Raw genomic sequence first — 15,000 nt, 5'->3', positions numbered from 1 at the left:
AATTCACCAGGCCCTTGAATACTAATCAAGTCAAATACAAGTCCTCGACTGAGCTCCAGGATAACAGTGACATAGCAAAGAGATGCCTGACCTCTAGTGACCTCAGTGAGAATTACACTGTGAGAAGATTAGCGGCACTCACTCTTCATCCGTCTGCACACACTTGTCCAGTTCGATGACGTGGCTGCCGATGAACCAGACCAAGTTACTGAAATATGGCACCGCCGTCTTATCCCTGATGTAGTGCAACATGTGCTGGTTGTCCACTGCAGAGATCAGGGTCAGGGTCAGGGTGTTTACTGAGGCTGTTCACAGTCATCAAATCAACAACAAAAAGCATTACAATTAAGAAGCAAATTAAAGAATATAACCAACCACGGGAAGTCAAGGAGACAAGGACACAAACGAGTCTATTTCTAATAGAACATTAAGGGGATTCTACTGGAGTGGGAGGAAGAAAAAGCCAGTTATTTCTGTTTAATTCAATCCTGTGATCTGATCCTGCACTCATCAATTGGACACAGTCACTGCTTTCTGAAGAAGAGTAGACAAGAGCAGGATATAAGCCAGATTTGTGCTAAATTTGTATTTGAAGTAATGAAACAGAGCACATGTCGAACCGACGAACAGGCGAACCGTTGATTTTACAAATCAAAGTCTGTTTAAAACTTCCTGCACTTTTTTTGTGGCACTTGTATGAAGTCTGATAAATCACAGGCTGAATGTGTCGTTTATAAAAAAAGGGGTCAGAGCTAATTTAGTAGATACAAAAAAACTACAAAGTAGAACAATCTGACAGGTGTTGAATAGCATTTGCAAATATAACAAAACATCTGTTGCTGTCTATTTCAGAATACCAGATATGTTTGGTCATGACTTGAAGATGCAGACCAACACTTTCTCATGTAGTTATCAAAATGCAAATAAAAGCTTGTTAATCATTTCACAATGCCAGTCCACACGGGTCGAACTGAGACACCTAATGAAGGAGCAGCCAAATCAAATGAACGAATTACAGCAGAAAAACAAATCACAAGCTGCCACCATTTAAATTCACATTGTCATTCCAGCTTTCGCCATTAGTGGGTGAACTCACAATGAAAGCACTGACGTCTAAATAACCATAGTAACCAGATCAGAACAACCCATTACTAAAATAAAAATGAAGATATGGAACTCAGCTGAAATTAAGACTAAGGAACAACTAATCAAAGTAACATAAATTTAAAAAAAAGTTTTTCTGCATTTATGTCGGTTGATGATATAATGTTGATTAATTTATAAGAATAAAGAATTGCAATGGCATTTATACCGGTACATTTACAACACATACATTATTGGGAACAGATTGCACTTCGTCTCAACAAACACTGACATAAAGAGTATTAATAAATAATTAATAAAACCTAATTGGGTAAATATTTCAAATTTGAGGCATTATCATGGAAACTATACTAAACTGGCTGGCTCCACGGCAACCAGCAGCACAACAGTTAATAAAATAAAAACACGTTTCTAGGATACCAGGTAGTAAAATAAAAAGACTGAATGAATGGAACCAACTTACATGAAACTGGAGTTAGGCAGATGGGGCGCGCATAGGGAGAGAGACAAGGAGAGGAAGAGGAGGAGTGGTTGTTTGAAGAGGGGGAAGCAGACACAGGGTTAATGTGTTTACAGGGTGAAGGGGTGGGGGTTTGGAAAGACCCCGCAGGCATCCCAACCAACACGCTGCAAACAATGGCACATCTGGCAAAAGGAGTTTCTTTGTAACCTAAACACTTGAAACTTATTTTTAGGATTTCACATCCTGCTTTTCCCTGTGTAACATGTTAATCAGTAGGAAGCATCAAACTGTGACATATTTAACATTTCGCTGTTAAACAAATATTTTCAACACAGCTCACAGACTGCGTACAAATCACAATGCAACGACTACTTTGAACTACAGCAATGTGTCAGCCGGCACATCGGGATGTAGATGAAGAAGATGGAAAACAAGGCAGAGTCACAGTTGCTGCAATGAGTTGATGATTACTCCTTTGACAGATTTCTAATCAAGCATAGCCCAGACCAACAATGATACATTCCCCACACCATTAGATTATTCATAAATTAGTTCTGTTATGACGTCACTGAATTTAAACAACGTTAGACTCCAAGGTGCAGAGAGCTACATGCAAGGCTGGATAATGGGTACGGTCACCGGAGAGAAGAGTAAACCGTAGTTCCTGTGTTGCATTGACTGTATGTTGAGGTCATGTTATGTACAGTGTAGTGAAGAGAAGCATGACGTGTGAGGAAAAGCCAAACTAGCTAAATGCACCATCCGCATCCCATGACAGCGATCAGCTCAGAGAGACGGCAGGAGGAGGGAGAAGAGGCTGATGCAGCACGGTGCAGAAAGCAACACAGCCTTGGGAACATTGCTGATGCTAACACACTTTACTGTTGAGCTAATTCTTATCTCAGAGGGCACTCGGTTTCAAAAACTTAACATGCTGGGTTGATTAGACTTGCAGAAGAGATTGTTCCTGTGCAATTAGCAGAAAAAGCCCAAATACAGTGTGGGATTGGAAATGTACAATAAGAGATTGGCCCCTTAATACTTCCTCAGGGTAACCAATAATCCTCCAAAGGGCCTTATCTGACCAACAGAAAGACCCACATTGCTAGCTGCAACGTTTCAAGGGTTAACAGATTCTGTGTCACTTTGCAATTTTATCTCAGTGGTAAAGTTGAACAGCTTTTCTTGTCAAGTTCTCAGCAAATACAGTGCATTTTCTAGTCAGTGCAGAAGATTACGTTTAGCAATACTGACACCTGCTGAGAGATCTTTGACAAGTATCAAGATTTACATCACAAGTCACAGCAGTCACGGTCTGACTGCACGGGAGAGTTGCCACATCAATTCTGGAGCGCCTCTCTCTCCTTAGCCCATTTAACTGGCTTCACAGAGAGTAATCAACATATTTGAGAAGATAGCCTAAACAGCTGGGAACACTGAGTTACTTGCGTCTGACACTTATGGCCTCAAAGATTTCACACCTTGGATTCCACAAACACCGAGAATGAAGTGTCCCAGTGTACCCACAACAATCAACCATCTGTGACCTAGGGTTGCCCGGTCATAGAATGGGAACAATAACATTACGGCTGAAGCAGCCTATCTCATTAAAGGAGATAACAGACGTCAGGGTTGGTCATGAACGTCATATCTAGGAGTCTAGGAGTATTATTTCCCTAACACTGTGAATAATGAACATATTTCTATCTATTACCTTGGTCACAGGAACTTTTGAAAACCTTCATATAACAAGGATTGTAAAAAAGTATTATTAGGACTATACTCTTCTAGAGAGCCACTTTTGTCAATGTTATCTGGTCGTCATGCTCATGCACCAGAAACAAGAAAAAAAATAAAAAGAGGGGAGGAAGACAGTCCCAGCAACTTGCGAGTATGTGTGTGTGTGTGTGTGTGTGTGTGTGTGTGTGTGTGTGTGTGTGTGTGTGTGTGTGTGTGTGTGTGTGTGTGTGTGTGTGTAGCATGCGTGCTTCCGGCACTCACCTTTATAGACGTTGAGTGTGATGGTCCGGACTGCGATGCGGACCATGCTTTCAGGGTGGTTGAAAAACTTAATGGCCTCGGTGTACAGGGCAAAGTCATTAGTGTGCTGTGTGTGGGAGACAGAGAGGGGGCGCCGGTGAGCAAGGCACTGTACACTCAACTGTATAACATCAAAAAAAGTGCATCATTTTCTTCACTTTCAATTAGTAGACTAACCCATGAGTTACTCAAATCCAAAATAAATTAGGATAAATGTCTCTTAGAAATCAGTCATAAGCCAGGGGTGTTTTTGGCCCAACTTGAAACACAGAGACACTCAATAAGATCAAAATGAACTAACTGACTTTTGCTCCTTATCTAACATTCCTTTAGATCAGTGCTTCTCAAAGTGTGGTCCGTGGACCATTGGTGGTCCGTGAGTGCCCCCTAGTGGTCCGTGAGTATATTGGTAACATTTTAAATAATTTAATTAAATTTGAGTTTTCCGCACTCTCGCGGGAATATCTCCGCAATGGAGCGAGGTTAAGTTTAACTTTCGATTGCATAATATAGCCCCATGCAACACCTTCATCACACATGTTGCCACTTGTTTGTACCATTTTCAGGCGATTTGTAATCTGTTCTAGAAAACATATGTGATTTTGGATATTTGTGGAGTTAGGTGGTCCGCGAGTGTTTTTTTATTGGTTAAGTGGTCCTTGGTATGAAAAAGTTTGAGAAACACTGCTTTCGATGGACAGCATGTATCAACACATTTCTGAATGACTGGCTGTTCTGAGACTTTGAGTAATCTCTCTCTGTGCCTGATCCTCTCCCCAGCCATTCCTCAATCACTGTGACCTCCAGCCAATCACAGTTGAGGGCCAGCAACAAATGCCCCTGACACCAAAACAAACCTGAAAGGTAACTGACTGTGTAGATCTGAGAGAAACAGAAGCTGCCAAACTAATGCTCTATCCAATAGCACCCTCTGGAGGAGAATTAACTGTACATCAAGTATACTTAATTATAAGAAATTCAATGAGAGAGTAATAAACAGGACAATCATACACTTTGAAAAGATGTATATGAGTTGCTTTCAGACTAAATGTCAGTTAAGTTACCTACAACTCTAAATCCAGAGGCGTTACAAAAATTAATATTTGTTAAGTAAACATTTAAACTAAAATACCTATGTTTAAGGTAATTGAACTGTGTGCATAAATACTGTCAGAGCTACACGTTGGGTCTTGATTTAGCCTCAGGGGCAGAGCTACCATCGACAGTACACCAATAACTTTCAGGCCAGTGGAAGGACTACAGATACTGCTCAAGCAACAACGTTACAACAGAGTCATCAGAAATTATTCAAGAGGTCAGTTTACTTTGGTGTCACCATCTATTACCACACACGCACAGAGACACACACAGCAACAGGCCTGAATGGTTATATTCTCATACCCTCAGATGAAGGTCACTTAAATACTTAAGTGTGGGTGGAGAGAAAGAGCAATGAAACAGCCCATCTACACAGGAAGCTGACGCTCTGACAGGGGAAACGGCCTGCTGAAGATTGGTGGATAGGAGTAGTCTGATATGTACAAACTGAGGTCGACTTGCACAAAATGCCAGAGACAGATTTTCTGAATTTAAGCAACAACCTTTCATTTTTGTCTCTCCATATGCCTAGCTGCTGTTACTAATTTCTTCCATCTTTCATTCCATTCTCAATTGTCAGTCTCTAATCGTCCATCTCTCTCTCCCTTTCTTAATAAGCACATGATAAAGGTGACATCCTTTAAGATTCCTCCATGACTGTCCTTTCATTCAGTCCCTCTTATTTCCCTCAGATCTCGCCCATCTGTCTAAGGACTCACCTCATTGTAGAAGAAGTGCACGGTGTGGGTGTTGAGTTTCAGTGACAGGGTCTTGAGAAAGGAGATGTAGTAGGCCATGATCTCCTCGTCTGAGAAGTCAAACTTGTGGACGATGATGGAGTTCACATGGTTGTTAGATAACAGGTAATCTGAGAAGAGAAGACACTTGATCAGGCTTGTTCATAGCTTTAAGGAAAGCCTTATGTGGAATGTTGAAATGCTGATGTGACAATCTTTTTACCATCCATTTATTAATTTCCATAAAGGCATTTGGTGGTTGTACAAGAGAATACGAAACAGCAAAAGCTTAATTTTTACTCAACGATTATGAGGTCAGAAGTGCCATCGGACAGACACAGGGACAGTCGTGTACAGTGAAAATCATTTAAGACTCAATTCCTTTTGAGACATAAATAAAAACATTGCTCACTTTATATAATATAACAGCCCACTGTATAAATGACAGTATGTGCTTAGTGTGTAGTTGCCTAGCAACAACCAAAAATGCAGAAGGCTATTCATTGTGCATTTCAACAAAGACAGGCAGTACAACATGCCTTGCATTGTAAAGTCTACAGAGCATGTTAACTATATATTGTTTTTGTTTTTGTTTTTGTTTGTGTTTTTGTTCTTGTTTTGTTTGTCGACCTGATTCATAATGTAAAGAGTCTTTGGGTCTAGAAAAGCGCTATATAAATCCCATTTATTATTATTATTATATATAAACATCTACACACACATTTTAGGGCAATCCCAAACAACAATCTTGTTATAACTATTCTTTCACTGCTCAACTGTAATACAGACTAAAATAAATAGCACCATACTGTAAGTATAATATAATACCACAAAAAAGGAACAGCACAAATTAAAGCAGCATTCTAAAAAACTACAACATTTAAATAAATGTATTACATGTACTAGGGCTATTTAATTGCGATGCATTACATCAAATATGCTTTCATTTTTTAACCAGTGTTGATTCAAAGACTTACAGAGGGAAGTCTCATGGCTGATGTTCTCAAACAGTATGTTGAGGGTCTGGAGGAGTTGGACGCACACGTAGCGTCCCGACTTCTGACGCAGGATGTTCAGGAAGAAGGCAAACATGTTCTTCTCCAGGAAGAAGCTGAAGATACAGGACACAAAAACACAGACAGGGGTCAGTTCATGATGACTTGATGTTCAAATATAATTATCACACATTAAAAAGGTAGGCTAGGTAAGAATGGAGAAACCAGATCGAGTGCGCTAGAATTTGTACGGAGCCGAAGAAAATCTGCCCCTTCCTTCAGACTTCCTTACAGAGCCCCTCCTCCAACACACACGAACGCGCACATGACCAATGAGGGCACGAGATAAGTTTGTGCACAGATGGAAGGCTGACAGGCAGGTAGGCCATCCAGTTACTTTAGCCGCTAAAATAATTGGTCGTGCTTCTTACAGCGCCACGGCTTCCACAGATGACGTTTCTTTATGTATTTATTATCAAAGCATCGGGATGTTAAGAGCATTCCATGGAATATAACAAAGTGTTTCTGAAGTGAATGACCTACCCCACCTTTAATACTTGTTTCATGATTTCCATTATTTGGCTAGATTTGTGCAAATACACAGCTGAGTGTTCCACTTTCATGTTTATCCTATACTATTACAATATGCTGGACGTGTATACTGCTCATTTCACCTGGAATAAACCTTGAAGTTTATAACTTTAAAAAAGTGTTTATTGTACGCCAGGGTGAATACTACATTTAGGGAGAACTCTTCAGTACTTTGCCCCATACATGTTGTGTTTTTCCTTTTAAGTAAATCATTATCCTTAGGTTTGAATAAGACTGCATCTCCATTCAAAGTGAGAAATAAAATCCTAATGGTTTCAAAATACTGAACAGCTACTAGCCTAGATAATTATAAGTGACTGTTCCTGTCCATGTTTATTGTCGGGGCTTCTAATCACACAACAATACTTTCAACGTCCTCTGTGGCTTTTCTGCTCTTCAAAGCCATTTCCTGTATCATAAAATTCAGCGGGAGGTGGCAACGCGGATACAGACGTGATTACATGAAACTGCAGAGCTGCTTCTGATTTAAAAGAAACACAATGGTTTCATGAGCTTGAGTCCCCCGAAACGACGGGAATTATTTAATGGTTTTGTGAGCTAAACTGCAGTGGGCTTACAAAATGAGTTGACTCAAGTCATAAGCAAGCATAAACAGTGTCACATGTTCTTATCATAGCAAGATGGGGTGAGAGTCGTAAATGTGTATTTATAGTGTTGGAGATAAAAGGATTTAATATTCAAATGTGCATTCTGTGGACATTTGTTCAAATTCATGTCTGGGAGGTAAGTAAAACGTTTTAACAGTTGGCAAACCTTGCATATATAAATAGAGAATACATTGCCGTCTCATTATTTTCCAAGCAGCTTCCGGTGTGGGATTTGACATTAAGAATTCGATGGTTACTTACTCAAACACCGAGCTGTCATTCTGGTCCCCCCAGATGAGGATCTCTGTGATGGAGCGGATGGTCTCCACAAGAAGGTTTCGGTTGTGGTCCGTCACTGTGGTGTTTTTTGTCAGGACATGGTACATATACCTGATGGAGAGACATGAATAAAGGGAAGATATGTAGAAGAATCTGGTTAAAGCACATCTCTTAACTTAACAGCAGAAAGACAGACAGCAGTAATAAAGACATACAGTAACTGGAAGCTGAATAATGAATCAGCCCATGTAGAAATAGAAACGTATTTGTAGCCAACTGCTCATCTCCAAATATTTGTAATATGTATGTAATAACCACCAAATGTAAGTATATATTCTACACCATGACAGGTGTATACTTATTTTTGCCTAATTGCTGCTTTTGTGGGTGTGTTGCAGACTAACCTCATTAACGGTTAATTTGTTTCTCCTGTTGTGATGGGGCAATTTCTATTTCAGCAACTCTTATTTGTTTAAAGTCCCCTCAACCTGAGCAAATGTAAAGCTAATCAGCCCGAACAAGTGAAACACCTGTGCAGACGTTCAAAAACTCGATACTACAGTTTGTACGGACAGTTAATGCACGAGACTGACTTTATTGTCAAAAACCAGCATAGTAGTAACGTTAGTTTCAATTCGGTTTTAGGGTAGATTTTTAACCTTAAAGCTAACGTTAGCTCACATGATTATCCACCTAGCCAAACAGAAAGGAAACAACATAGCAAATGTATGTTAAAATATATAACTGGACAGATATAACAGTTATTTTAACTGTTGACAACATAGCTAATGTTCTTCTCAACCGCTTATGAATCATAGAAGCTAACGTTAGCCTATTTTTTTTGCTAGCTACTCACTTCAAATGGTCCAAGGAATGGATGTTTTTCGTTTTCCCCTGTCCTCCAACCCAGCTCCGTGACCGGCCGAACATGGTTGTGGTTTTAAGGGATGTGATGTTCTGACAGGAGCGTTATTTTGCTAACGTTAGTGTCCGCATCTACCCATTACACCCACTTTCCCCGTACAGATAGCTACTTAGCAAACAGAAGGTGATAGGCGGCGATAGTGGCGATGAGGGATCATTACGTAACAGGTTGGTGGATGGTTAGTCTGGGGGTTGCTGTTCTCTTCCTACCAGAGACGCTTTATACAGCATACAAGGGCGAGCGGAGGAAAACTACAACATTCACTTCCTGTTCTAGCCTTCACGAATAAAGAACGCGACAAACTGATCGACGCGGCGACAACCAATCATAGCAGAGCGAGAAAAGCAGCGGGCCAATCACCTGCCGAGGTATCAGGTGTCGCTTTGTGATCAGGACTGTTTTGATGCAGTCGGCTAAAATGTTAGAAGGGACGGTTAGCTGTAAAAACGTCGACAGAAGCGGGTATTTGTGAATGTTTTGTAATTCTAGGTAAATATGTGTATGAAAGAAAACTCCAAATAACTTTCCTTGTGGAAATAATAGTGTTTTTGTTTCACTAGCACTGCATGCTACTGTTTTTAGCCTTAGCCAGCTGGCATGTCGTGAATTCCGCAAACCCCCCAAAACAATGTCAAGCATATGTCGAGTTAGCTAACGCCTGTTATCATTAGCTATTAGCCTAAAACTACCTGTGTAGTTTTCGTTTTCTTTTGGACCTTGCAGATTAAATTAAAACTGCTTCTCAATCATTGTTTTCAGGTCGGGACGAGCCGAAATGGACACCCCAGCCCCATCACCCCGGAGAGATTTATAACGGTGAATCACATCCTGGCCTCGCAAGAACCCAAACCGTGGCTCTATTTATTTTCTATGAAACATCCAATTTATCCCCAGCTAGATTCGGTAGAATCGCTATTGGACGAACTCCCATATATGTTTTATCTGGGCCTGTTCTTTGTGAACATCCTGATCCTCTATTATGCCTTTCTGATGGAGTACATCGTCCTGAATGTGGGGATAGTATTTCTGCCTGAGGACATGGACCAGGCGCTGGTGGACCTCGGGGTGCTGTCCGACCCGGCCTCCGTCCCGTATGACACGGACACAGAGCTGGATGTGTTTGAGGGGTATCTAGATTGACACAGCTGTCCTGCAGGAAGACAAACACATTCAAGTATTGATGGTGATGATGCAGAGGTCCAGGGCAGATTGGACCAGCGTGAACCTCCCCTGGTCAGGACCGAGGGGGGAAAAAGCCTCAAAGCGGATGATGTTGATGCCTTTTTCTCACAAAGTCATATCAGTGAAAAAGTAAGCAGAACACACTGGACTATGTTTGTCTTGTTTTTTTTCTGTTGTAATGGTCAAATGGAGATACTTAGAATAGAAACATATGTATTACTACATCAAAACTCATCCTTTTTTAGTTATGTTATAAGTTAAGCTATTCAAAACATTGTGGTGATGAACTGACGATCTGTATTTGTTTTGTGTCACATCTCTAGGTTGTCTAGGCTCAAGAAAAGGTAACTTGAGGAAGAGATTCAGAACCACCGGCACCATGATCAGCGAAGGTCCCGTGTTAAGAGCCCCCTGCGCTGGATATGCTGTCGGTCAGTCAGTCGTTTGCCACTCTAATGGACTCTCGTTGGACACCATGGAGTTGGCCCCGGCATCTGTGTCCTTCACATTGGAGACAAAGAAAGGAAAAAGGAAGCACAATGTGCTCTGAGCAGAAAGACAGCTGTTCTCTGTGGATATACATGTCACCAGAGATGTGGATCATGACTCTGCATTGCAGCCAGGTCAGATACAGAAGCAGGATGTGACTCGCTGTGAACAATTACCCCGGATGAGCAAGATCTGGTGGCTGACTGCTGAAGAAAGTGAATATAAAACTTGCCGTCACAGTGTGATGTCCTGCACAGTGTGAAGAACTGGCCGACAGCAGGAAACAATGTCCACTGTGGGTCTGTTGTAGGTCATTCACAGTACAACCGGTTTTAGTTATGTTCTTTTTACGTTTTCAGAACACACAAAGCATTGCTACTTTGATGGCTCACGCATCCTTGAAGCGTCATTTAAATATATATATTTTGGGGTCATCCGTGCTGTTTGTCTGCTTCAGGCATGTACAGACTCTCAGGGTGCATAGTTAGGACCTCTGGGTGCTCTGGACACAGGCTGTAAAAGTTGAAGTGAAGAAAAAGCATCTAGGGAGAGTTATTTATTTACAGTATGTCTGCTGATAATCTTTATCACAGTGATTGGGTTCACACATGTTTCATTTTGTATTAGAGGCTGACCCCTTGCCAAATGTGTGAAACTGTTATCAGCATGAGTCGTGTCAAAGACAGAACCCTCACCTGAAAGAGAAACTCAGAAGTGCTTCAGATATTCAACTTTCTCTGTTATTTGATGCAGCCATGTTTTATTGTTACGAAATGACACAGAGAAGACTCAACGCATGACATTTGTGTTTTTTTTTTTATTGGTTTAGTTCCCAAAATGGTCTTTTATTACACTTTTTTATGTTGAATATTTATGAATTCTTTAAAGAGAAATGTATATTCTCGGCAGCAATAATAAACAAGGTTCAAGCAATGAGGCAATTCACTACTAGATGTGTGTAAGCCTTGGAGGCGCTGTACATACTGTAGGTCTGTTAAGAGCACGTATAGCCCTGCCTATTGATTTTTGAGGCAATAAATCAATATTTCTTCAGCACATGACTGCTGTCTGCCAGAATTAGCTAATTGTGCTAGTAGTCGTTATACTCAGAAATTAGCTTGTTTTCCACAGAATAAGGGAAGTTTGTTGTCAACTAAAGATCTAGAGACAAAAAACTAAATATTTGCACATCTACATTTCTTACTCAAGACAAATTAATTGCCTTACTGTCTCAATTCAAACCAGTCTGCGAGACATTTCATCAAATTGCATAAATCGGTATATTTCCTGATAATAATGAGTCTGCAGCAGCATTTAGTTCACGTTACACTAAAGCTCAGGATACTAATATTTATTTCATATTGTAAAATATATGAATGGTGAAATCAAACCACATCATGCTGGAGGTAGAGGGCTTTAACAGGCTGTTATCAGTACAATGAGTTAGGTACATCACATATGAAAGACTCCCTATATTTTAACAATCAATTGCAAGTGAAGCTGTTACATTGGGAGGATGTACTTTTGTATGCCAACTGTTAATAAATCATTGGTGGTAGTTGCACTGTGCCGTTTCCCAGGCATGATAACACACTGTGTTTGATCAACTCTACTCAAATGTTAGTTTAGAACCCTGTGAGACTTCACAAGGACTGTGATCGTACCCTCCACGTCTGCTTCTATAAAGACATGCACATGCTATAATAAGCTTTGGATTGTAACAGAGTTTTATTTTCCGACGTGTATTTAATAAACTATGAGCGAATACCAACTTTTCTGCCTCTTCCTTCAACTGGAATATCATATTTGTTGATTATTTTACAGAAGCATGGACATGTTGATGCCAGACTGTTGACTTTGTCCCATGTGCTTTTATTGTGTCACTTTACATTTTGTCCACAAGAGTGCGTCAGTGCATCAGTGGAAAAAAGGAGCATGGTGGAACATAACAATGTTCAACAAATCAACAACAAAGTACAGAAACATTCATTTATACATTAACCAAACATGAACGCTGTCTATTTATATTCTAACATGTTCAATTAAGCTGCTGTCGGTTTGACTGTACGAGCAGACCTTCTACAATAGTGATATCATTGGGAAAAACTCAACTTAGGATCCAAAAATATTTGGTTTTCACAATAAATATTCCTGAAGGTGACCACTGATTGTCTTGTTGCATTGTGGGAAATGAAGGATCCAGTGTCTTGGGGCCTTAACCCATATTTGATACTACAAGTCAGGTTATCTGAGGCTCTTGCTGCATCACAACCTTTACAGATATAGCAAAAGGTTTTACAGTCAGCAACAAAAGGTGGCTACAGTGTACATCAGCACACGTCAGTAAGTGTCCATTTATTAAGGGAAATAAAATAATAACATCAACGACGCAGAGTTTCAGAAACTATAGGACTGTAAAAGTTAGCTTGCATTAAAAAAAAAAAGAGAACAGAAACCTTTTGGGAAGGAAGTGAAAACAGGTTAATAATAAACTGTTGAATTTAAAAAAAAAGTGAAACGAAAAAACAGTGTACGTAACAACACAAAACATTTTATTTATAAAAATAAGAAACAATTATGGTTACATAAAATCAGATCTCATATAGTGCAAAAGTGCTTCTTGAATGTGTACCTAGCCAAACCACACACCTATACAGTAAACACATGCAGCACCGAAGGATGAAGCACTCAGGGGAATCTTTAAAAATATCTGACAAGGAGAACTATTGAATAAAGCAACTAAGAATTATTTTTGGTTTGTGAGCGTGAGCTTTCTCCCACTCTCTTTTTTCTTAAGCACACATGCAGTATAAAATGTAGTGTGTAGTGTAAACATGTGAGGATGTGTGTAGAGGTTTCATAGTGTTCTACTGCCACTGGATCCTGTTGTCCTGCTGCTGAAGTCTCTCAAACACACCGTAAGGAATACACTGGTTCCACATCCTGTGATAGAAATAGATATTATGATGCTGGATGACATGCAAGGAAAAGAAAAATGGATACAAAATGATTTAGCTTTTCACCTCAAGGTCTTTATTTTTCTACAGTTTCTCAGACTGGCTCCCAGGCTCTGTGCTCCAACACTTGTTAGCTTATTGTACTTGACACTGTCAAACAGAAAGAAAACTGTTTAACACGTTGAATCTTGCAACATTGCACACTTCTGTATCTTCAGGTAGTTATACATGCTTATAAAACACATCTTTCTGTCAATATATCAGTGAACAGAGCAAAGCTCAGAGGATCAACATTTATTTTTATTTATGCAAACATATTTTTGACTACAGTAGTTCCTTGTTTGGTGAATGTGTGTGTGGTGTGTGTAACACCTTTTTTTGTCTGTTCAATGTTTGATTAAAAGTGTGTTTAGTTCATTAAATACGTTCTCCATAATGAATCAAATTCATTGGGTTAATGCTGTGTTTCATTAGATAAAGTATAAGGAGAGAACAACACGTTATTAATGTCTAAGGAGAATGTGACACGTGTTTCAATGTATGTCTTTTGGAGGTTTAATGTCATTTATAATCAGTAAAAAAAAACAATACAGTAGAATTATTGTAAATGTGACATTTAAGGTCTTACTCCAGGTCAGTGAGCGAAGCCATGTGTGGGAGGACAGCAGCCAGAGTCTCCGCACCTTCGTCACAAATCACATTACTGTAGAGACTGGAAACAAATAAAGGGGAAGTGAAATGAAGTGGGTTTATCGTATGCGCCACTGTGGGTGTTGTTGACAAGGTATATGTGTGTTATATACCTTAAACAGTGCAGTTTGGGAAGATCCCGCAGCACAGTGGCCAGTTTCCTCACCCCCTGGTCTCCTATGCAATTCTGTGACAAACTAGAATGAGAGGTTAACCAGTTAGTACAACACACACCATTATGTATTCTGTTGTACAGGATGAGAAGGAACATGGTAAACTCACTTGAGAATCTCCAGGGACCCAAGTGAGACTAAAGTATCCGCCAATTCCTCTGCTCCTTTGTCCCCAATCGTACTGTTCTCTAGACTGAAAGAAAAGAGAAGTTACTCTTAGGCACAGGGAAAAAAACATTAAACAGATATATAAGCACTGGGAGAGAACTTGAAGTCAAATGTGTATATTTACTCTAAGTGCTGTAGGTTGTGTAGACCTGGCAGGAGCTCCCATAGCTTGGGAAGAACCAGGGGACCTTTCTCTGGACCAAGCCTGGAGGAAATCATCATCATCATCATCATCATCATCATCATCATCATCATTTTCATGGTAACCATTGTCAATAATTTAATTGTCAAATGTTGCTTATTACTACTTACTCCAACTCTAGCTTGTGTAGCTCTTTAACTGCCGGTACCCCCTCTGCCAGGATTGAATTGGATTGGCTGGAACTACAAGTAAACACAACACACACTTCAACCACCAGATACATATTGATTGTCTGTTGCAAAGTGTGTGTGTGTGTGTGTGTGTGTGTGTGTGTGTGTGTGTGTGTGTGTGTGTGTGTG

At 40.1% G+C, this 15,000-nt stretch overlaps 3 protein-coding genes across 4 annotated transcripts in view; 1 reads left to right on the top strand and 2 right to left on the bottom strand.

Annotated features, from left to right (window-relative positions):
• The window catches only part of clec16a (C-type lectin domain containing 16A), a gene marked incomplete at its 3' end in the record, with an annotated part of 10,964 nt that extends 1,938 nt beyond the window's left edge, over nt 1-9,026 (bottom strand). Inside the window, exons 1-7 of the mRNA XM_010766912.1 lie at nt 8,772-9,026; nt 7,898-8,026; nt 6,420-6,553; nt 5,425-5,573; nt 3,569-3,674; nt 1,568-1,573; nt 143-266 (exon numbers count right to left, since the gene is read on the bottom strand). Coding sequence (XP_010765214.1) covers nt 143-266; nt 1,568-1,573; nt 3,569-3,674; nt 5,425-5,573; nt 6,420-6,553; nt 7,898-8,026; nt 8,772-8,845 — 722 coding nt within the window. The remainder of the gene's footprint in view (nt 1-142; nt 267-1,567; nt 1,574-3,568; nt 3,675-5,424; nt 5,574-6,419; nt 6,554-7,897; nt 8,027-8,771) is intronic.
• Nucleotides 9,027-9,207: 181 nt separating this feature from the next.
• dexi (Dexi homolog (mouse)) lies at nt 9,208-12,282 on the top strand. Of its 2 annotated transcripts, none has more exons than XM_010766910.1 (3): nt 9,208-9,302; nt 9,600-10,151; nt 10,346-12,282. In XM_010766910.1, the coding sequence occupies exon 2, from the start codon at nt 9,711-9,713 to the stop codon at nt 9,978-9,980; it is 270 nt and encodes an 89-aa protein (XP_010765212.1). In that variant the 5' UTR covers nt 9,208-9,302; nt 9,600-9,710; the 3' UTR covers nt 9,981-10,151; nt 10,346-12,282. The 2 variants fall into 2 exon arrangements, with proteins under 2 accessions (XP_010765212.1, XP_010765211.1); XM_010766909.1 differs by having other exon boundaries at nt 9,215-9,329.
• Nucleotides 12,283-12,486: 204 nt separating this feature from the next.
• The window catches only part of LOC104941774 (MHC class II transactivator-like), a gene marked incomplete at its 5' end in the record, with an annotated part of 9,996 nt that continues 7,482 nt past the window's right edge, over nt 12,487-15,000 (bottom strand). The window contains 7 exons of the mRNA XM_010766911.1: nt 12,487-13,454; nt 13,535-13,618; nt 14,097-14,180; nt 14,272-14,355; nt 14,441-14,524; nt 14,624-14,704; nt 14,812-14,883. Coding sequence (XP_010765213.1) covers nt 13,379-13,454; nt 13,535-13,618; nt 14,097-14,180; nt 14,272-14,355; nt 14,441-14,524; nt 14,624-14,704; nt 14,812-14,883 — 565 coding nt within the window. The remainder of the gene's footprint in view (nt 13,455-13,534; nt 13,619-14,096; nt 14,181-14,271; nt 14,356-14,440; nt 14,525-14,623; nt 14,705-14,811; nt 14,884-15,000) is intronic.

Source organism: Notothenia coriiceps, unplaced genomic scaffold (assembly GCF_000735185.1).
Source record: "Notothenia coriiceps isolate Sejong01 unplaced genomic scaffold, NC01 NC01_scaffold00003875, whole genome shotgun sequence".
Taxonomy (NCBI): Eukaryota; Metazoa; Chordata; class Actinopteri; order Perciformes; family Nototheniidae; genus Notothenia; species Notothenia coriiceps.
Note: the sequence above shows the minus strand (reverse complement) of the source record. Positions and strands in the feature narration are given on the sequence as shown.